The following is a 22311-nucleotide window of genomic DNA, read 5'->3' on the forward strand; positions in this document are numbered from 1 at the left end:
TTGGTGTTGTGCCCGCACCGCACTCAACCAGTGAGCGGACCGGTCTCTATATGGGATCCGAACCCTCTGCGGGAGCGCCGCCGTGCTCCCAAGCGCCGCACTCTACCGAGTGCGCCACCGGGCTGGCCCGTTTTTCCCACTTTTTAAAACAGACATCCTCTTCTACAGCTTGCTTTGTTTCACCTGATGTTGTAACAGAGGTTATTGCAAATTAACACTTAAGAGATTTATGTTGCATTTTAAACAGCTGCATATTTCAGCTACAGTTCTGTAATTTATTTAACCAATCTCCTTACAATGGACATATAGGCTTTCTGTGTTTTTTGCCTTGTGAATAATCAATGGGAATTCTTAATTTATATATGCTTATATGTGTGTGTGTATGCATATATGCGCATGTATACATGCAGGTGTGTGGTTCATATATCCTACAAGCATGTACAGGAGGGATTCTGATGCACATTTAAATGTCTGATAGCTAATCCCACCTTGCCTTCCAGAGAGTTTCATCAGTGTAGCCTGCCATCAAGCAGCGTAAGAGGTTGCCAGTTCCCCCATTCCTTTGCTTGATACAGGTAGCATAACACTTTTTATTATTATTATTATTATTATTTTTTCCTTTTTGTCTTTTTTCGTGTCTGGCAACGGATCGCAACCCTCAGTGTCTCGCCCGTACTGGACCGGGACGGGCAACGGGATCGCAACCCTCAGTGCTGCACCCGCACCTCGCTCAGCCAGTGAGCGGGAACTGGTCTGTATGTGGGATCCGAACCCTTGGCGGGAGCGCCGCTGCGCTCCCAAGCAGCGCACTGTAGCAGTGCGCCACCGGGCCGGCCCCTAGCATAACACTTTTTAATATTTTCCAATTCGATATGAGAATATAAGATCTTATTTCATTTTGTATTTAAGAAATTGAGATCAATGTATATCAGGATAAATTCCTCATATATCAGAGATCTAAATACAAAACCACATGCATATTGGAAGTACATGGGTGAATTCCTTAGTAATCTGGGAGTAAAGGAAATGTTCTTATTATGACTCAAAATCCAGAAGCAATAAGAGAAAAGTTTGATAAATTTGATACCCTAGAGATAAAAAACTGAAGACACTTTTTTAAAAAAGTAAAATGACAAATTGGGAAAAAATATAGTGACTTCTATCATAGACAAAGAATTAATATCCTCTCTGGTGTGTATGTATAAGTAAATTAAAACTTGAGATGAAAATTAGCCTGATAGAAAAAGGGGCAAAAGGTGGGAACAGACGCAAAACAAATAAAACTCCAAATGGTCCTTAACATGTAAAGGTACTCAGATTACTTGTAATAAGAGAAATACACAATAAACCCTCACTGGGATCCTGTTTCTCACCAGATTGACAAAAGACCAAAGGCTTGAGAGCATACTCTGTGGGCAAGGCCTTAGGTAAATGGCACTCACATGCCTAGCTCATGCAGGTGCAAAGTGGCACACGCCTCATGGAGGGGAATTTGACAGTATGTAATGGGATTTAATATGGATTTATCCTTTGACCCAACAATCCCACCTTTTTGGACTTAATTCGAAAGGTAATCTGGGAAAAATACAAAATGATATATGCATGTCGCTATTCATTGCGGCACTATTTCTATTAGGGAAAGATGGTGAATAATCAAACCTTGAAGTCTATATTCCATCTGGCTAGCCTGAACTTTGCAGCCTTCCAAACCAGAACTGATATGTCAGCTCTGGCATTGGCAACATTCGACTTATGTACAGATGACTTTCAGGGGCATACCATGGGTTATCACTGCTGTAGGCCAAATCTCAAAGTAGGTAGAATTCTGTCTTGGGTTTTCTCCAAGTCTATGCCTCCAAGCGTGGTGTCTTCTAACTGCTTTTCCCTTCCTTCATCCATTCTTGCCCACCCACCTAGTCCTTCTTTCCCACCCACCTAGTCCTTCTTTCCCTAAGTGCTCTTCTCTAATATTACTTCTCCTTCTAAGGCACTGGAGGACTTGGCATGAGTGCCCTGAGTAAGACAAGACCAGGTGTTAACCTTCTCTTAGTAGATATTTACCCCAGAAAGTGGTACTGTGTCTGTACATTTATTTTATTTTGGGTATGAGGTTCTGTGTTTGTACATTTATTTTATTTTGGGTATGAGCTTCTGTTATTTCTTGCTTATTCTAGATGCTGCCACTCCAAGGTAGACATGCCAAACTGGCTTATTTATTCCTTTTCATATGCATTCCACCCTCATTGCCCCAAATCATGTTCGAAATTGGGATGTGTCTTAAAATTGTTAGCAATTTTAGATGACTTAGATATAATTTTAGATGATTTAAGAACATGAATGTAATGTCCCATCCTTCTGGAAGAACTGTTACAAAGTTGATAGTGTTTCTTATAGTTGACGGCATCTTAGAATTCCGGAAATGTGTTCATAAGGGGGTAAACCAGTTGAATCAGCATTCGTTATTGTCAAATAGCCATACACAGTTTTCCTTCTCACATTTCTTTTGTAGTGAGTTTGTTTTCTGTGATACATGGTGAAAAAAAAGGCCTCTTCTGGGTGTGTTTGTGGGTTGGCACAAACAGGCAGATATTCTGAATTGAGAAAATAAAATTTAAAAATAGGGAGTATGATCTTATTTTATTAACAGTATTCACTCTTAAGCAGACATCTTTCTTGAACTCTTAGCATTTAACGTAATTAATTATTCCCTCTTTTTGAAAATACTTTCTTCTCTGGACTTCTATGACACCATGCTCCCAATTTTTTTTCCTTCTATCTTACTCGCTACTTCTTTTCAATGTCCTTTTCTCATCTTAACTTCTCTACCAGACCTTTTCATGATCCAGTGTTCTGTCTTCTACCTCTCTTACTCTCTTTCCTTTTTCTCCTTAGGTGAGCTCATCCATTCATATAACTTCAAATATTTTCCATAGGATGTTGATTGTCTAATTTATGTTTTCAGCCTGAAAGACTCCCCTGAGTTTCAGTTTCGTATATGCAAATGGATGATCATATTGCCAGCTGGATATTTAATAGGGATCTCAAACATAACATGGCCAAAACAAAACTATTTCCTGAATCTGTCTCTTTCCAAAGTTTCCCTGTCTCAGTAAATGGCACCACAAACCGCTGAAGCTCAGGCCAAAATCCTTTCTATGTGCTTAGGAATCCTACTTCATTCCTTCCTGCTTATCTCATATCTATCAGTGAGTTCTCTGAACTCTAACTCCAAAATATGCCCCCAGTTCACTGCTCAGTCTTGCCATTGCCAGTTCATATTACCATAGTCTTTCACTTACTCTCAGACCAATGCATCAACTTCCAGTTGGCTTTCTTGCCTTTACTTCTTTTCCCACTGTCTTTAGTTTTGCCCCATCTTACAGTCTTGTCCACAGCACTACCAGACTGGGCTTTCTGAAATAGAAATTAGCTCATGTTTGAAATTATTGGTAATGCCTGTTACACTAAGAATAAAATCCAAAATTTTTAACCTGCCAGCATACTCTAGTTCTTGCCTGTCTCTTTGATGTTTCCCTCCAGGCTCTCCCTGTGTCCTCTCACACTGGTCTTCTGTCTGTTACTAGAACATGACAGGTTTGGTCCTGTTTCTTAGCCTTTGCATTTGTGGTATCTTCTCCTCAGGATGCTTGCTTTTCTGATCTTTGCATGGCAAATTCTTTCCATAGTTTAAGTCGCAACGCAGATTTCAACTTCAAAGGGAGGCTTATTTTGACCCAGTAACCCCCCAGTTATTTTCTGTCCGTTACCCTCTTTTATTGTCTTCATATCATTGACCTGAAATTACTTCGCTTGTTTTCCTGCTCTTTTGTCTTTTTAAATTTATTTTTATTTTCTGAAATCAGATTTCCTCTTCAGAACTCCCATGTTTATTGGAAAAGGGACATTCTCTTTTGGGAGGTGGTTTGCTAAAAGGTTGTATAATATTGTAGGCATTTTTGTATTCACATGAGTCCTGTTGATTACAATTACTGGATCATCAAGGGTAGTATTCAGTTTATTTTGAAAGCCAGTGTTGGCAAAATTCCAGGCAAAGTAAAATAAGTTGCTTTACATATTGCTGGAGTTCTCCTTGAGAGGGCTTATGGTAAGAGTTGTCTAATGACATTAAGGTGATTAAGTAGAAGAGTGTGACAAGATACAAAGCCAGCATCTGGCACAGTGGTTCTGTCATTAGTATTTTTTCTTAAATTTGTTTTTATTGCTAAAAGGGAAATTTATTTTGTATAAATGCATACTTTAACAAAAAAGAAAGATCTCAAATAAGCAATAACTTGCACCTTAAGAAACTAGAAAATGAAGAGCAAACTAAGCTCAGACCTAGCAAAGGAATAATAAAAATTAGAGCATAGATAAAAGAAATAGAAAAAAAAAAAGAGAAAATCAATGAAACCAAAAGCTGGTACTTTGATGATACCCACAAAATTGACAAACCTTTACCTAGATGGACTAAGAAAAAAGAGAGAAGACTCAAATAACTAAAATCAGAAATGAAAGCAGGGTCATTACAAACAAACTTACAGAAATCAAAAGGATTATAAGAGAATACTATGAATAATTGTGGGTCAACAAATTAGATCATCTAGATGAAATGAATAAATTCCTAGAAACACACCACCTACCAAGACTGAGTTATGAAAAAGTAGAGTGTTTGAACAGAACTATAGCTAGTAAGATGAGTGATTATCATTTTTTAGATTCCTGATGCAGAACTCTCTTGAGGATTTCTTGCAGGGCTGGTTGTGTGGTGGTGAATTGTTGCAGGTTTTGTTTGTCTGGAAAATATACTATTTCTCTCTCATTTCTGAAGGGTATCCTTGCTTGGTATAATATTCTTGGCTGGCAGTTTTTGGAATATGTCACCCATTTTTTTCTGGCGTGTAAAGTTTTTGTTGAGAAGTCTGCTGTTAGTGTGGTAGAGGCTTCCTTATAGGTGACTTGACACTTTTGCTGCTTTTAAAGATTCTCTCTTAGTCTTTGAGCTTTGCCAGTTTGACTCTAATGTGTCTTGGAGAGGATTTTTTTAAAATGAATCTGTTTGGGGATCTTTGAGCTTCCTGGATCTGAATGTCCATGTCTCTCTCTATACCTGGGAAGTTTTCCATTATTATTTTGTTGAGTAGGTTTTCCATGCCTTTTCCTTTCTCCTCCCCTTCTGGAACACCTATGATTTGAATGTTTGTTTGCTTAAGGTTGTCTGCTAGCTCTCTTTTATTTTCATCATTTTTAAAATTCTTTTTTCCTTTTTTTTTTGGTCCACCTGGATTATTTCGAAAAGACTATCTTCAAGATCAAAAGTTCTTTCTTCTCCTTGTTCTAGCCTGCTTCTTAAGCTCTTGGTTGTGTTTCTTACCTCATCGAGTGAATCTTTCAGTTCCATGAGTTCTGCTACATTCATTTTTATGGTATTAATCTCTTTGTAAATGGCCTCCTTCATATCCTGGATTTTTTTTCTCATTATGTTGTCTGAATCTTCATGTATCTCAGTGAGTTTCCTTAAGATTGTTGCTTGGCACTCCTTTTTAGTCATTTCAAGGGTTTCCTGCTCTATAGGGTTTGGTGTTTGAGAGTTACTGTGTTCTTTTGATGGTGTCATATTTTCGGGGGGTTTTGTATTTCTAGTATCTCTACATTGATGTCTGCTTATCTGGTAGAACAATTGTTCCTTCTATTACTCTGGAGTGGGCTTTGAGGGGATGAGTGGGCTTTGAGTGGGCTTTGAGAGATGTCCTCTTTTTTTTCTGGTTTCCACTGGTGACTCTCCTTGTGTTAATGCAGTTGGGTGTCTGGCAGGCTGCCTGCAAGGTGGCTGTGGATACTGCTGTGGTGTTGAGCCACTTTTGCAGCAGTCATGGCTGTGACACTGACTGTGGTGGGCCACCCGTGTGGACATGGTATTTTTGGTGTGCTCCTTGCCTGCTTCCAGGCGGGGAATGCTGCCCTCAGCTCCTGCCTAGGGACCTGAGCATGCTCTTTTTCTTGCCTGCTTTTGGGTGGAGGGGGCTGCCCTTGGCTGCTGCCTAGGACCCCAGGCATGCTCTGTATCTTGCCTGCTTCCAGGCAGTAATTCTTTTTATAGAAATCCACAATTGCCATTTATTTTTAATCATTAGCTTACAGGCATCCTTGACTTTTCTTATCTGTATATATAATACATTGCTCATAGTATAGCTTTGCCTTTTCAAATTCATCATTCAGTCAATAAACATTTAATATACCTACCTTGTATTCTACTGTAATAAATGCTGGGGATATAGCTGTGAATAGTGAAAGTTTCAGTCCCAAATTTTGTTAAATAAATCAGTGACTTGAAGCCTATCTCAAGAAGGTTAGTAGGCCTTCAGAGCTTTAGGAGGTTGGTGTAGCTGCCATATGAATGTGGTCCCACACATCCCTCTGTAATCTTTCTCTCATCCTGTGCCTGCTTGCACACTGTTTAGCGTTCCATGGCTATTTGAGTTTCTACTCTGTGCCAATCGCTGTGTTAGGATTTGGATATTGAGAGAGGAGCTTAAATAGTAATAAACAAGGGGTGGAAAAATGAATGATTTTAATACAGAATTGTAAAGTGCAAGGATATTCTATGCACAGTCTACTATGGGAGTGTAGGAAAGAGGTGTCTAACAAGCTTCAAACCGAAACCAAAGGGTGTGTAGGAGCTGACATGGCTGGAGGGACAGGTGAACGCAGGGAGAAATGAGTATCAAAGTAGGGGAGGTAGGTGGCTTGATCTGGATAGGCTTTGCATACCAACTGGAAATCACTGGAAGATTGAAAGAGTGCTAGGATCAAATTGGTATTAGAGGAATATCTTTCAGGTGGAATTGGGGGGAGTAATTTGGAGGGAACTAAGAGGAGCTAGGTGAATCTTTTCTGAGTTTGAGCAGGAAAGTGACATAATCAGACTTATGTTTTATAAAAGGCCACTCAGGCAGAGTGGGAAAATGGACTGTGGGGTGGGAGTAAGGGAGATGAATGGAAGGAATGAGACAGATTGGGAGGGATCATAGTACTCAGCTGATATATAGTAATAGGGAGCTTCCCTTGCCTTTTATTGTCTCAAGAATTTTTTGATCCTGTCTCTTTATAAAAAATTTTACCATCTTTTATAACAAAATTTTCAGAAAAAAAAGTTTTTGCCAAAAGTTTTTCCGGAAACTCTCTCAGCTGATATATAGTAATAGGGAGCTTCCCTTGCCTTTTATTGTCTCAAGAATTTTTTGATCCTGTCTCTTTATAAAAAATTTTAGCATCTTTTATAACAAAATTTTCAGAAAAAAAAGTTTTTGCCAAAAGTTTTTCCGGAAACTCTGAAGTACGTATCATCTCTCTAACCTAATGCTCTTTCTTGAATCTTTCTTTCCAGATGCAGAATGTACCCACAGACATCTATATATCTCCTTAGTTCTTCATGTCATTTGACTTTGGTTTCTGTTCTTATTGAAATACTGTTGAAGGTGCTGCAATTTTCAATTTTGGTTTTCCATTCATAATGGTAATCCTATTTTAATATATGAGGTCCTTTTAGGTAACTAATGTATCTAAAAGGCAGGTGGAATAGCATCAAGGACTTTAGGTATTTATAAATTCATTTTAATAAATATGATGGGTTTAGATTATTAGTTGCATTGCCAGGGAGTTTATTATAGTTTGTAACAATATTTAATCAAATCGGTGATAGGAATGAAAGGCTTACTTTGAGGTACATTATTAATTTTTAGGGCATATTAAAATATTTCTAATAATTTCTCAAGCTGAGGAATATTCAGTATATGCCAGTGTCTGTGTTTGGAAAATATTAACACATAATTCAAAAGGGAAAAGTAATTTTATATTCAGAGGTAAGATTAGGCCAGTTTCACTTTAAGTTTTGAAAGTGATTTTCAATGCTTGGGAGTACTATTTAATAAGGAAGAAAATGCTTATTCTCATTACATTGTAACTGAAAAGATAAAGCACAGATTTCACATTTTTATATTTATTGCTCACAGATATTTCTATGTTATAGCAATTGCCTACCATATTATGGTTGCCTGTTTACTTGACTTTATCTACTGCTTTTCTGTCTTCTTCCCCAGCAGTCCCAGTGCCATCTGAGTAAACACTTGAATATTTTGGAATGAGTAAATATGCTTACTTTTCTTTGTATTCATTGTCTTTAATAGAAAATGCATCAGATGCAGATTTATGGCTCCTGAACAGTTGCACTGTAAAAAACCCAGCTGAAGACCACTTTAGAAACTCAATTAAGTAAGTGAAAGTTGATTTTTTTTTCCTATTTTTAATATTCAAAGTAAGAATATCAGTAAATTAGCTTTTAAAAGATATGTAGTGTTAATTTAAATAAGTAGGAGTTGGACTTTTAAGATTTTATTGTTTTTAATTTATCTGATAAAGAATGAAACTTTAATAGGGACTTTTCAAATAGATGATTTGAGTCTTTGTGAATTTAGCTAATAGCTGATTTGAATATTTGTAGAGTATTACCTATGTGCTCTTCTCAGAGAATCCAGTGCATGCTGTGTAAAATTGTCTGATGTGGTCCTTACCTCCTATCTCTTCTTTGCCCATTAGCATTGTTCTAGGTGCTACAATGCTTGGCCTTCAAGGGAATTAACAGTTTGTTGGGGGATGTGGGCATATAAGACCTTGCTTCTTGTTTTGTTCCCTTAAGTTAAAGTGGGAGAAGTATTCTTTTTTTTCCCCACATGTGCTGTGAATCTTATCCCTATCCATCTTCTTAGAAACCTCATTTTATAAATTCTTTTCTTATTCCATATATTCAACCTCTCCAACTCCATTGGTATCTTTTTATTGGTATTTAAACTCACCCAGGTCTCATCAGCCCCTTGTATCCCTGTTACCTATTCTCTTTATTTATTTTCTTGCCTTTGCAGCCAGACTTCTTAAAATTCTCCACTTCTTAACTTTACTCTCATACTCATCCACCTCCCATATTGGTTTTATTATAAAATACTTCATACATACATAAGAGTTTATAAAATATGTACTGTTCGAATAATAATACATTTAGTACCTATAGATCCACCACCCAGCTTAAGAAATAAAACATTGTCAAAATCATAGAAACCACCACGTGTCCCTCTTTCAATTATACCCACCAAAAGGTAATCTTTGTCTTGACTTTTGTGAGTCATTCCCTTTTATTAGTAAATTTATTATCTATTAAGTGTATCTCTAAACAATGTGTTGTTTAGCCCTATATTGGATTTTACTTATTGGACTTATACATTGTTTGTGTTCTTCTGAGATTTACTTCTTTTCCTCAGTGTTATACTTTTAAATTTATCCGTGTTGATGGGTGTAAAATAATTTTGGCCATTTATAGTATTTTGTTGAATGAATTTGTTACAATTTATTTATCCATTTTATTATTGATAAGAGTGAGTTTATCCCAGTGTTTTGGTTTCATAAATACTGCTGCTATGAATATTTTAAACATGTTTTTCAGTGCACATGTATAAGAATTATTCTAGATTATGTACCTAAGTGTTGAATTATTGGGTTATAGGTGTACCCATTCAAACCTTAGTAGTTAATGCCAATCTCTTTTCACTAATAGGTGTACTAGCATTCATTCCCACCACCGATGGTGTGTATATTTGTTTGGTATTCTTGCCAATTCTTGATATGGTCAGACTTCTAAATTTTTGCAAATCTATTGGTGAAGGTGGTATCTCATTATGGTTTTAATTTGCATCTCTGTGATTTTTAATGAGATTGAGCATCTTTTTATTTGTTTATTGGCCATTTGGATTTTCCTTTTATTGTGCAGTATTTTACCTTTATACTATGGTAAATGGTAAACTTTAAAAAAAAATTATTTTCTGTGTTTGCTCCCTTGGTTTCAGAATTAATTCTAGCAGCAATGTGTATGATGGTTGGGTATAAGGAAGAGTAGAAATCAGGAGTCCAGTGAGGACAGACTTGCAGTGGTCTAGGTACAAATGTTCCCATCTAAAGTGGAGGTGTTCAAAGTTGGAAGGAAAGAGTGGACTTGAGAAGGAAGAATTATTTAAAGAAATTCTAAAAAACTTTAAAAATTTTTTAAATTTTAAAAAATTTAATTGTTTTTTATTGTAATGTTTATGGGGTACAGTTGGTTGTTTAAATATATGCATATATTTGTATAGTGATCTAATCAGAATAGTTAGCATATCTGTCACGTAAACATGCATCATTTCTTTGTGGTTATAACATTCAAGATCCTCTTTTCTGGCTATCCTGAAATATGCAATACAACATTATTAGCTATTGTCACCCTAGGGAACCAGAACTTACTCTTTCTATCTAACTGTAACTTTGTAACTTTGTACCAGTCTGCCAAACTTTCCCTGGCCCCTCTCCCCCTTCCCGTTCCCTGCCTCTGGTAACCACTATTCTATTCTCTATTTCTCTTTTTAATTGATTTTTCTTAATTGTCCTGTGATAATTATCGTATTCATGGAGTGCAAGATGATATTTGGGTACATTCATACTGTGTGCTGTCATCATATCAGAGTGCTTAGTATATTCATCACCTCAAATATTTGTCACTTCTTTGTGTTAGGATCATTCAACATCATCTTGACTGGCTGTCAGTGATACACAGTACTTTGTTGGTTACTGTAGTCTCCTTATATTACTATAGAACCCTAGATCCCATTCTTCCTTTCTAGTATTTTGTGTTCACTGACGACCTTCTGCCCATCCCTTCTTCCCCTTCACCCCACCAGACTCCAGTAACCAGCGTTGTACTCTCTACTTCTATGAGATCAATTTTTTTAGCTTCCACATATGAGTGAGAACATGTGGTATTTCTCTTTCTGTGCCTGGCTTATTTCACTTAATTGATTTTCTCCAAGCTCATTTATGTTGCTGTAAATGGTAGAATTTTATTTATTTTTTTATGGCTGAGTAGTATTGTGTATATATGCCACATTTTCTTTATCCAGTCATCTGCGGAAAGACATTTACGTTGGTTCTGACTCTTGGTTATTATGAATAGAGCTATGATAAACATGAGAGTGCAGGTGTCCCTTCAACGTGGTATATATCCAAAGGAATGGAAATCATCCAGTAGTGGGATTGCTGGATTGTATGGTAGATCTATCGGTAGTTGTCTGAGAAATCTCCTACTGTTTTCCATAGCTAATTTACATTCCTAATATACATTCCTAATTACATTTCTAATTTACATTCCTAGCAGCAATGCATAAGAGTTTCCCTTTTTCTGCATCCTCACCAGCATTTGTTATTTTGTCTTTTTGGTAATAGCCACTCTAACTGAGGTGAGGTGATATCTCACGGTGGCTTTGATTTGCGTTTCTCTGATGATTAGTGATGTTGGGCATTTTTTTCATATGCCTGTTGGCCATTGGTATGTGAGAAGGAAGAATTCTTTACACTTTCAGTGTTGTTGAAGATGACTCCAAGGTCTTTAGCTAGAGTGGAACAATGAATTCCAGAAAGAGAGTTCACTTTGAGGGAAGATGTGTTTTGGTTTTAAACATGCTTTATTTGAAGTCACAGCTAGATATTTTAATAAGGTAATAAATATACTTGACCTTTACTGCATGTTTTCTGTGTGGCAGGCACTGTTCTAAGTTCTTTGCATGAATTGGCTATTATCTAGCTTAATTCTTGTAGCCATCAGTGAATTGTAGATCCCATTTTTTGCATGTTTTCTGTGTGGCAGGCACTGTTCTAAGTTCTTTACATGAATTGGCTATTATCTAGCTTAATTCTTGTAGCCATCAGTGAATTGTAGATCCCATTTTTATACCTGTTTTATAGGTGAAGCAGTGTGTGTTTTACAGATGAATTCTCTAAAGCTCTGTTTAGTTCATAAACGGAGGTGGAATTTTAAACCTAGACATTCTGAGTAGAGACTGTTTGTTTAATCATTTTGTTATAATACTTCCAAGATAAAGATGTCAGGTAAGCGGTCGTAGAACTGAGGCATCTATCAAAGAGATCAGTGCTAGAAATACAGACTTAATATTGTTTGCATGGAAGTGGTAGTTAAATGTAATGGCATCATCAACTCTGAGTGGTGGAAGCAGCAGAGGAGTTCTTATCTGAGCTGTGGTGGGAAGCAAGGGAAGGGGAATGTTAAGGTCAAGTTTAGGAGAAGGAAAAAGAAGAATTAAACCAGAGCAGAGGTTGGTGTTCACTAGGTGCTACTCATTTTCAGATAATCCTTTTGTTTTTTTTAATAAGTCTGTCATGTTCCCAAATTTTATATGTATATTTTTTCTGTAGGAAAGGTAAACAAGATATAAAGATATACTCACACTACTGATACCCCATAAGTATAGAACCTGGAAAATGTAGATTCTGATTATTAATTTTATAATGTAATTAATGGATGCACTTCTAGACTGTGTCTAAAAGTTTATTTAAAAACTCAAATATAACTTGTCATTGGGTTTTGTTATATATGTAAACTATGTTGTTAATGTGGTTCAAAGTAATATGGTGTTTGATTAAGTGAAGTAGTAATGATGCATAAGAAAAGTTTGTCGTTTTAACATTAACTACAAAGCTAGTGGTAACAAGCACAGGTTCCTTTAATGTACTAGTCTGCTTGATTGAAAGAAAATTTAAAAAGAATATTATGAGTGGTTATATTTGCTTAAGCATTTTTTAATGACTTTTGAAGGCTTTTGATCATTACTACTAGTTCTTTTTAAGATAACACTTAAACTAACATTTGATTTGTTTCCAGAATAAATATAATTCTGTAAAAGGCACAATAACAATTAACACTGAGAAATATCAGATTCAAGTGACATTTATACATTTGAAAACTTCCAGTGATAGATTACCTACTCATGTCAAGCAATTTGCTTTATTTAGATGCTTTCCCACTTGTCACTGTCTCCTAAGAAAGAAAAACAAAGATGAATAGTTCTTAAACTTTACTATATGTGGTCATGTTACACGTTTGTCTTCTCTTCCTCTAGTTCCATCCTATCCCTTCAGCTTCCTCTCTTGCTTGCATTTTTTTTTTTTTTGATGAAACGCAGGTTAAATTTAAATTCAAGAAGAATCTGATAGGATTTTCTTCTCTTTCTGTTGCACCTGATCCCTTATCCTCAAATTCAAAGACTTACAACAGCAGGGTGAGACCTATTTTTTCTAACCTGGACCCCATACCCATAATGATTGCTTCACCTGGCCATTTATTCTTGAGTGTCATCATCTCTGATCATCTGCTTTTGTTTCTCTGATGGGGTGTTCTTGGTATTTAATAGTTGTTTGTTTTTAATTACTATCTCCTACTGTTTTCCATAGCTAATTTACATTCCTAATATACATTCCTAATTACATTTCTAATTTACATTCCTAGCAGCAATGCATAAGAGTTTCCCTTTTTCTGCATCCTCACCAGCATTTGTTATTTTTTTTGATTTTTAATTAAAAAATTTTTTTTGGCATGAGAAGGTAAAAATAACATTGGGTTTTAGGTTTGGCCTTTTGTAAGAAACAAGTTAGATAATGGAAGTTATTTTCAGTTACAATTAATTTTTCCTTAAGTCCAGTTATACGAACTGCCATTAATTCAGTTATCAGTTTTATGTTATTCTTTAAAATGTCAGTGGCAGATACAGTGCATCATTGTGTGCTTTTACCAGTCACAGTCCCATGCTTTTAGCTATCCTTTCCCACCACCAGAAAGTTTCTTTCTATATGGAAAGTTAGTTTAAAATGTTGGACTGTTTGACTTAATAGGTATTGTTGATTATGTGTTGTCTAATTTCTTGTCTACTTCCATTGTTTGGATACCGCCTATACTGTATGCTGATTACTCTCAGATCTCTGTTTCTGATGCTTCTCTGTTTCCAAGGTGCAGATTTGTATAACGCACTCTTTCCTGGAGTTCTCATTTGGATGACCCATAGATGCCTCAAATCATCATGCCAGAGCCTCCTCCTAATCTACCTCACCTTTTCCCCAGCTAGTGTTTCCACTAGTATTGCCTATCTTGCTTGGTTGTGGTCATCTGGAAGTTTTCCTTGATTGCCTGTTTCTCTCTTCTCTTCTCTTTTCCCATTCTCAAGGATTGATTCTGCTTCCAAAGTATCTTTTTCTTCCTCCCCTCCCTTTTAGTCTCTTACTCTCCCTCTCCTTTAGTCCCTTCCTCCTTTTATTTTGCCCAATGTTATTAGTGTTTTATTGCTCATGTAGTGGTAAGTGTTCCTCTTGGAAATTGAGTTCTTATGTTTCATCAAATTGCCATGATCTAGACACATGTCTTTTAAAATTAATTTCTCCCCATCCCTATTTCTACTGTCTTAGTTACGGTTCTCATTATCTCTTGCTCTTAACATTACAGTAGGTCTTTTAGCTTGTTCTCACCTTTTTTTCTATTCCAGTCCATGTTTTTCCCTCCTTCAGATCCTTTTAATGCTTCCTTCTCAGATGCAGGACAAAGATACAATTTTTAAGTGTAACAAGGTATTTTTTTTTTATTTGTTCCTTGCCTATCTCTCCTACCTTTTTTCTTGCCACTTTCCCATAGAATTCTACTCCCTCCCCCAAACAATTATAAAATATTCCAAGGACATAGTGTGTTTGCATATGATCTTCCTTTTTTTCTGGAATATCTTCTCTGTTTCCCCCAAATGCTTGTTTGTGCATGTGTGCACGCATGCTCACACCCACACACCCATCCCATGTTAATCCTCCCTGGCCAAATAGTTCATCTTTGGAAGTCATGTTAAAGGCAGTATCTCCTGTGAGGTCATCGTGATTCTAACCCTCACCCCTCACTTCTAAGGTCCACAGAGGTAATCACTCTCTGTTCTGTGCTACTTCTTTATCTTGTATAAACATCTGTTGTTGCCTATTACATTTTATTATTTGTTTACATATTTGTCTCTCTACTATATTGAGTTTTGAGGTCAGGGTATTGGCCTCAGGACTATCCTTTTTTTTTTTGGAGTCTTTGACCCTCTGACTCTACTATGTATGATTTTCCTTTTCCTCGGAAACAGATAAATTGATAGACTAAAACTGCTTGTCAGCTGTTCTAATTACGGCCCTCCAAGGTTGCTGTGAGTCCCTTGTCAGAAACAGGCTGTACATTTGCAAACAGAACATTCTAATTTTTAAACTTATAATTTCAAATTTCTGTTATTGTATTAAAGACCCTCTTTTAAAAAATCATGCTGTTTTGCTTACAGACTAGGAAGAAACCTGCCTTTCTTGTCCTAAATGAGGTAAGAAGCTTATATTTGTCACATAATGGTCCATAGTTTCTTTTCGGAGGGAAGTAGTAGAAGGGGTAGAATACTTCCCTTTTGGAGTAGTCACCTACCTGGTCATTCTTGCAGAAACTGGGCTGTGAATGGCAGCACCTTGTTCGCCCCACCAAACTAAATTAGCTGGGCCAGCTTAGGACCGTGACCATTAGATTAATTGAAGCATGTCATCTTGAATCAGAGGCTAGGAAAGGTGGAGAAAAACCTGTTAGGGTTTAGCCTTGAGTTTGGCACACAATTATGATTGCTCAATACATGTTTGTATTAGGTTGAACTGATTCTTCCTTTTCTTGAGAAAAGAATTTAGCATCATTTTGCTGTCATTGTATTAACAAGTAATTGTTAACATGTTATTTTATGTTAAATATATATTATATAATAAAAGAAACGTAACTATAGATTTGAAGAATGAGCAAAAAACACCAGATATACCACTAAAATTGAAAAAAAAAATCAACTGGCTGTTGTGTGGCAAGAAGTAGAAGTGTTAGGAAGGTTAACTTGATGTAGCATCTTGCCAAAGGAGTGAAACAGATCTGTGAGGACAGTGATGTTGTGTCTCTTCTTTACTGAGGTATCCTTGCTTTCTAGAACAGTGCCTGATAAATAGTTAGCATTGAGTTATTCATTGAATTGAATTGAAAGCTGATTAGATAAAGACCAAGTTTCTCTGGATAAGTTGTTATTTGTGGGTTAGATCTTCTTATCCTCTACCATATGTGAATTCATTCATTTTGTACAAGTCATATGTCATGGTTCTGTTTATTCTAGTCTTTTTTCTGTTCTTGCTAGGACCTTGTAAACCCCCCACCCCCCAACCCCTGCCCCAATATGCTAATTTGTAGTTAATAATGGTATTGGAAGAACAAGGTTTCTGGATGCCATTTATGTCTGTCTTCATTTTCTCTTCATTTATAAGAGTTTTTTGTTGATTCCTAAAGTGAGGGGTGGGGGTGGGAGTTATGTTCAGAGCAGATTTTATCCAATTTCCTGTTACAAGCTTTAAGTTGCTTGTCTCCTAACCATGGAAAAACATGGAGATGAGTAGGAGAGAAGGCAGACGATTAACATGTGATATAGTCTAGTGAGAAATTTGATTGGAAATAAGGGAGAAAGTATATTTTAGGGTTGAATTCCTGGTTGACTTTTTAAAAAAATAGAAACAAAATGAAGGAATGAACTTCCATTTAAAAGGTTAGAAACTGAATTTGCAAATGAGGCACAGAAAAAGCAGTTCAGAGGTAGTAAGTCACTTTAAAATACAAAACAGTTTTGTAGTTATCTAAAATCTTTTTGGCGAATAGTATTTGGCATATTTCATGATTACTGTTACATCAACAGTTGCTTTGTTTTTGCCATTTTAAGCAAGAGAGTGAAAGAGGTCAGTGTATTATGTACTGGCAACAGCTGGCTGATAGCATTGCCTACTTACGTAATTTAATATATGTATTGGCTGTTGTCCTAACAACTCTGTAGGTGGAGGCTCCAGAAAGCATGCAGAAACTTGCTTTAGCAGGATTAAAGAAGAAATCAACATGATCTAAGCCTGTTCTTTCAGCCAAGAATGATTTCCTATTGTTTTGGTTTGAAAGACATTCTACTTATTCTTGGTGTGTGTGTTTATACAACAGTAGAGAGGGAAAAAACAAAAACAAAAAACCTCATGATTTTTTTCTCCCCTTATTGTATGCTCTATTAATTTTTAATCACTCAGTAGTGTTGTTTAATAGCTGATAACAAATAAAAGAAAAACAAATTTCCTTCAAACCCATAGACCATGCTACAAAAGTATTTATTTATTTATTTTTTTTCCTTTTTGTCTTTTTTTTTTTTTTACTGACCGGTAATGGGATCGCAACCCTCGGTGTTGCGCCCGCACCGCGCTCAGCCAGTGAGTGGGAACCGGTCTCCACATGGGATCCGAACCCTCGGTGGGAGCGTCGCTGCGCTCCCAAGCGGCGCACTCTCCAGTGCGCCACCGGGCCGGCTCTACAAAAGTATTTAATATCAACTTTTTTTTGTTCCTTACTTATGGTTGAACTTAGATTTAGGTGTTCTGTGGGCCATATGAATAAAGACTTAGACTATGTTAAGGCGTCTGTGATACTGGAAAATTGGATAGGGGTGGCAATGAAGAAGTAAAATCCACAGGAAATATGCCACTCTACTTTTAGCTAATAGCTGTTGATGCAGATCCTACTCAGAGTACCCTGTATTTACCTCCTTTACTGTTTTTATAGCTTTAAGTCTGAGGCCAGTCCCTACCACATCTTTGGTGACAGGATGGCATCTTTGTGGGTATAAGAAAGTGTGCAGACACAATCCAGCACAGCTCTGTGTGGCTACCCATATAAATAAATCTGTATTTTAATAATCTCTTTATCTGTCTGTACTGTTTTCAGAGTTCCTTAGGGGCAGCCACTATATCTGTATCCCAGCCCTAGTACAGTGGTTGATGGTGACAGTTGACAAATGAATGAACCAACTCATAAGTTTGCTTTTTTTTTTTTTTTTTTTAAATATGTTTATCCTCCTGATCCCCTCCACCCTCTGCCTCTATCAGAATCGTTTTCCTCTGGATTTTCATAGAACCTTTTCTGTATCTCTTCCTTATTAGATTGCATTACATTGAATTTAATTCGTGTCATAGAGGAAACCTGAAAAGCAGAGGCTTAAATAAGAGAGGGGATTTATTTTTCTTATATAATACAAAGTCCATAGTTAGGAAGTTGCTGGCTTTGGTTTACCAGTTCAAAGGTGTGAGGGTGTTAGGGTTGAGGTCTTTATAGTGAGGGTGTGAGGGCTGAAGTCTGTGTAGTTTTATTGGTCTTTTCCTTATGGTGTCAAATGGTTGCTACCCTCCAGCCGTCACATGTACTTTTCCAAAAGGAGGAAGTACCAAAGGGGACATACCAGCTGAATCTGCCCTTCATTTAAAGGAGTTTCATGGGAAGTCCCACTCAAAACCCTGTGTTGCATCTCATGGATGCAAGCATCTCAGGTCTGGGACCACATCACAGGACTACCTCTATTTATAAGGGAGGCTGGGAAATGTAGTGTTTAATTTGTTTTAGGCTGTACACTTGTTGCTCCAACAGAACTGGAGTTCTGTTCATAAGGAAGAGAAGGAGAATGTTCATTGGGGGCTAATTTGATGTCTCTGCTACAGAGTGTAAACTATGGGGCAAGATATGCATTTCATTTATCATTTATTAGGATCAGTGTACTGAAGGAGTCCTCAACATACCTCTGAACAAATGACCCTTCTTTCTCCTATTACCTTTATTCAGAACATTTAAGAAATAACACAGTTGACATTTGAGAACTTTTCTTCTTCTTGTTTACCATGAGTGGTCTCTGATGAAGTAATAAAAACAAAATACACAGGAGAAGTTCATGATTCAGATGTTGGACACAAAAATTTTTTAAAAATTGGGACTTGGCACATATTTTTCACTCCTAGGACCTGCAGTGACCATATTTAGAATGGAATCTATAAGGAAAGCAGGTATTCCATTGTTTCTGAGGTTCAGTTCTGTGATACAGTAATTATAAGCTAGTTTAGAAACCAGAAATTTTAAAAGAATTTAGACAGAAAACAAAAGTAGAGTTTATAATGATTATCATAGAGGGTCTTAACCAACTGGAAAACAGGTTGAATGACAGTTAAATTCATTTTATAATTAAATGTTAGAAAACAGTGTTTTGTATAATTCTAAATAGTTTAAGTTACAGGTGAGAATGATGCTTCCTTTTACTAAGATGAAAATATGTTTTAGGTTTAACTTGAAGAAGATGGAAAATTAGCTGTAACCAGTGAAAAATCTAAGCAATGGGAAGAGTCTTATAAAACTTGCTGTAGATTTTCTGTAGGTTGGGCCATTGGATATTATTAGAGGGAAGTTAAGTGTATCTAATTCTCATCTTAAAATGTAGTCTGCACATTCTGCAACAGTGTCTTTTTTGTGTTTCTGTAGAGATATATTATTGCATCATTGTCACAAACTATCTGGACATAATTATGTTCTAATGGCCCATTCTTCAGTGTTTTTCTTCTTATGTATGTGTGTGTTCCTGTCTGCTTTTCTCAGTGTAGATGCATTTAGAAAGACACTGACAGAATCATGTGATAGAAACTGTTTTGGCAAAAATACATACTAAAGTGGAGGTCAAGGATCTTTTTAACAATATGTTTTAGAAGTCAACAGTTCATTCTTTGTGCCAACCAATGATGTGCTTTCTAGCTCAAAAATTTCTTTTCTGTTAGAAGAAGGATCAGAAAAGCAAGTTTATGGCAAAACTAAAAAAGTTTAATTTGGTGCTTTTCTAAGTGCCTTTCAATATTTTATGATAGCTACTAAAGGAAAAGACTTGTTTTTCTTTAAATGAGTAAATGGTTTGAGTCAACATATTTTATAGTATTTTGGTCATCTAAAGTGCCTTTCAATATTTTATGATAGCTACTAAAGGAAAAGACCTGTTTTTCTTTAAATGAGTAAATGGTTTGAGTCAACATATTTTATAGTATTTTGGTCATCTATAATTGAAATATTAATTAATTAACTTTGATATTTTTACCATTATAATAAACAAAGGATTTGGTGTCACTGATAAGTAAATTTAGAAATAGTAATTAAAAAGAACATGAGACTAGAACTGGTGGATATTCCATTGAGCAAATTCTAAGAAACTTTAAAAATTTCTCTTTCTTCCTTTTAGACTGCAAGCTTTTTCTTATTTATCTTGTCATTTCAGGTATTTGCATATAGAGAAAGTTGAAATATACCAGCTTGGTAATCAGTAATGGGTAGCTTGAGAGGTATATTTAGGACTTATAAAACTCAGGGTTACCTTGGGCACATGGTGCCCTGAGTATATGTTTCTGATCCCCTCATTGTCCCATTGCTTAAGTAACTCTGGGCAACTGTTAGAGCCTTAGGGCTTGGTGTTAGAGGGAAGATACAGCTGAGACTCTAGGTCTTGGGCAGAAGTTGCACTGTGTAGGTGGGATTGGGGGAGGAGCCTTATCTGTGATCCTAGTGGTGGTGGAGAGGAATGTCAAAGACCTAGAGCCCTGGGGAGTCTTATCTCTCCTGGAGACTTGGAGCAGCGTTTCTGAACCTCATCATATCCAATGATCCTTTTGTATAACAAATGTTTTGCAACATATGCTTTGTTATTCAGGAGTGAGATTCATGAATAATATAGTCTACCTATACTCATAATTATGAATATATCCAATGATCCTTTTGTATAACAAATGTTTTGCAACATATCCTTTGTTATTCAGGAGTGAGATTCATGAATAATATAGTCTACCTATACTCATAATTATGAATCTGTTAACACAGTATTCTGAGTGTAATCAGTATAAGGAAAAAATAATATAAAAAATTGACAATGTAATATATATTTCAAAATAGAAATGCTCAGGCACAAATACACTAGATGATCTAATGAAATGGCCTATATATAGAATTACAGAGAAAGTGAGAGTAAAGAATGCAGTCCGATGTGTATGTAGCCTTAACAGCTTAAATACCAGGAACTGCATTGCTCTAGTGATGTGCCTTTTTAGAATGGACAACTCTTGCAGAAGTTCTCAATAAAACAAAGTATGCTCTTTCTTCCATTTTCACCGACGTTGGATTCCTGAAACTGTGTAGAAATCCATTATATGTAAAATAGAGTGAAGTTCTAATGAGACATCATAAGTATGTTTTTTAACCTACATGAATGTTCAGTGGGACATTCAGAACTCATGCAGCAGATAGTTGAATTCTTCGTACAGGACAGACCTGTGCAGTGGTTGACTCTAGCACCTCTGACTTCTTACTAAATGGCAGTTGCATCTCCTATCAGTGTCACAACCAAAGAGATTTGATAGATTAAACCACCTAATTATTAAGTTTTCTGTATGGCCTGGAGCACCCAAAACAAGATTAAAACAAACAAACAAACAAAAACCAAAAACCAGAATAGGGATATGAATATATATATATAATTTGCTTGTTTTCACATATGTACAGGTATATGTATATAAGAACAAGCAATTTATGGAAGAGGAAGTGCAGGTGGCAAATAAACATGAAAAGATTTTCATTCTTACCAGTAATCAGGGAAATACACATTAAAATGAGGTACTTTTATGTTATGTATTCAGTCCTATTAATCATATACAGCAGTTTCGGAATGACTAATCTATCCCACTGTGAAAAAGAAATTTTACTAGAGTATTTTGTTCAGTCTGTTTGTTAAGTTATTTAGGTTAGTTTTCTTCCTTTGTCACCCCCAGTCAATGTGGTTCTGTTATTAATTTGAAATATAATTAGATTACTTTATTACCACTGTATTCCACTATGGATTCTGCCCACTTCCTAGTTTGTTTTAAGTTTTTGCGTATGTGAAACATTATTATGGTTTTCAAAGTCAGAACTATATTAAATGGTTTACTTAGAGCGGTATCGCTGCTATTTTACTGTCCCCATTACTCCATTACTGCATTTACTTATGGGTATAGACTCATGGTTTTTTATTTGTGTGAGTAATAATCTGTATAAAGAATCTGTGTAAATTTTAAAAATATTCTTTTTGTTTGTTTTTAGTTAAATGGTAGAATACTATAGATATTCTTTCGTTCTTTACTGTTTTGTCATATAACCTGGGAAGTCTGCATCAGTTGATAGAGATCTTCCTCATTCTTTCTTCTGACTGCATAGTACTCTATTGAGTAGATGTATAATGGTTAATTGAACTATTTTCCTATGTGTTGGCATTTAGGTTGTTTCCAATCTTTTGCAATTCCCAAAGTGCTGCAATGAGTAAACCGTTATGTATCTTCAGGATAAATTTCTAGGGTAGAGATTGCTGGACTGAAAATAAGTACATTTATAGATATCACCAAGTTACTCTCCAAAAGGTTGTAATAGTTTGTATTCTTACCAGAATTCTAACCAAAAATCGTGTGGGTTAATATTAGTGGGTTTCTTATATTGAACCAACCTTGCATTTCTGGAGTGAAGTC

At 36.1% G+C, this 22311-nt stretch overlaps 1 protein-coding gene across 1 annotated transcript in view; it reads left to right on the forward strand.

Moving 5' to 3' along the window:
* Positions 1 to 22311, forward strand: part of LOC103590254 (threonylcarbamoyladenosine tRNA methylthiotransferase-like) — a 189482-nt gene that overhangs the window by 101035 nt on the left and 66136 nt on the right. The window contains exon 4 of the mRNA XM_008572455.1: positions 8184 to 8268. Coding sequence (XP_008570677.1) covers positions 8184 to 8268 — 85 coding nt within the window. The remainder of the gene's footprint in view (positions 1 to 8183; positions 8269 to 22311) is intronic.

The sequence above is a fragment of the Galeopterus variegatus genome, unplaced genomic scaffold, assembly GCF_000696425.1.
Source record: "Galeopterus variegatus unplaced genomic scaffold, G_variegatus-3.0.2 Scaffold786, whole genome shotgun sequence".
In the NCBI taxonomy this organism is placed as follows: Eukaryota; Metazoa; Chordata; class Mammalia; order Dermoptera; family Cynocephalidae; genus Galeopterus; species Galeopterus variegatus.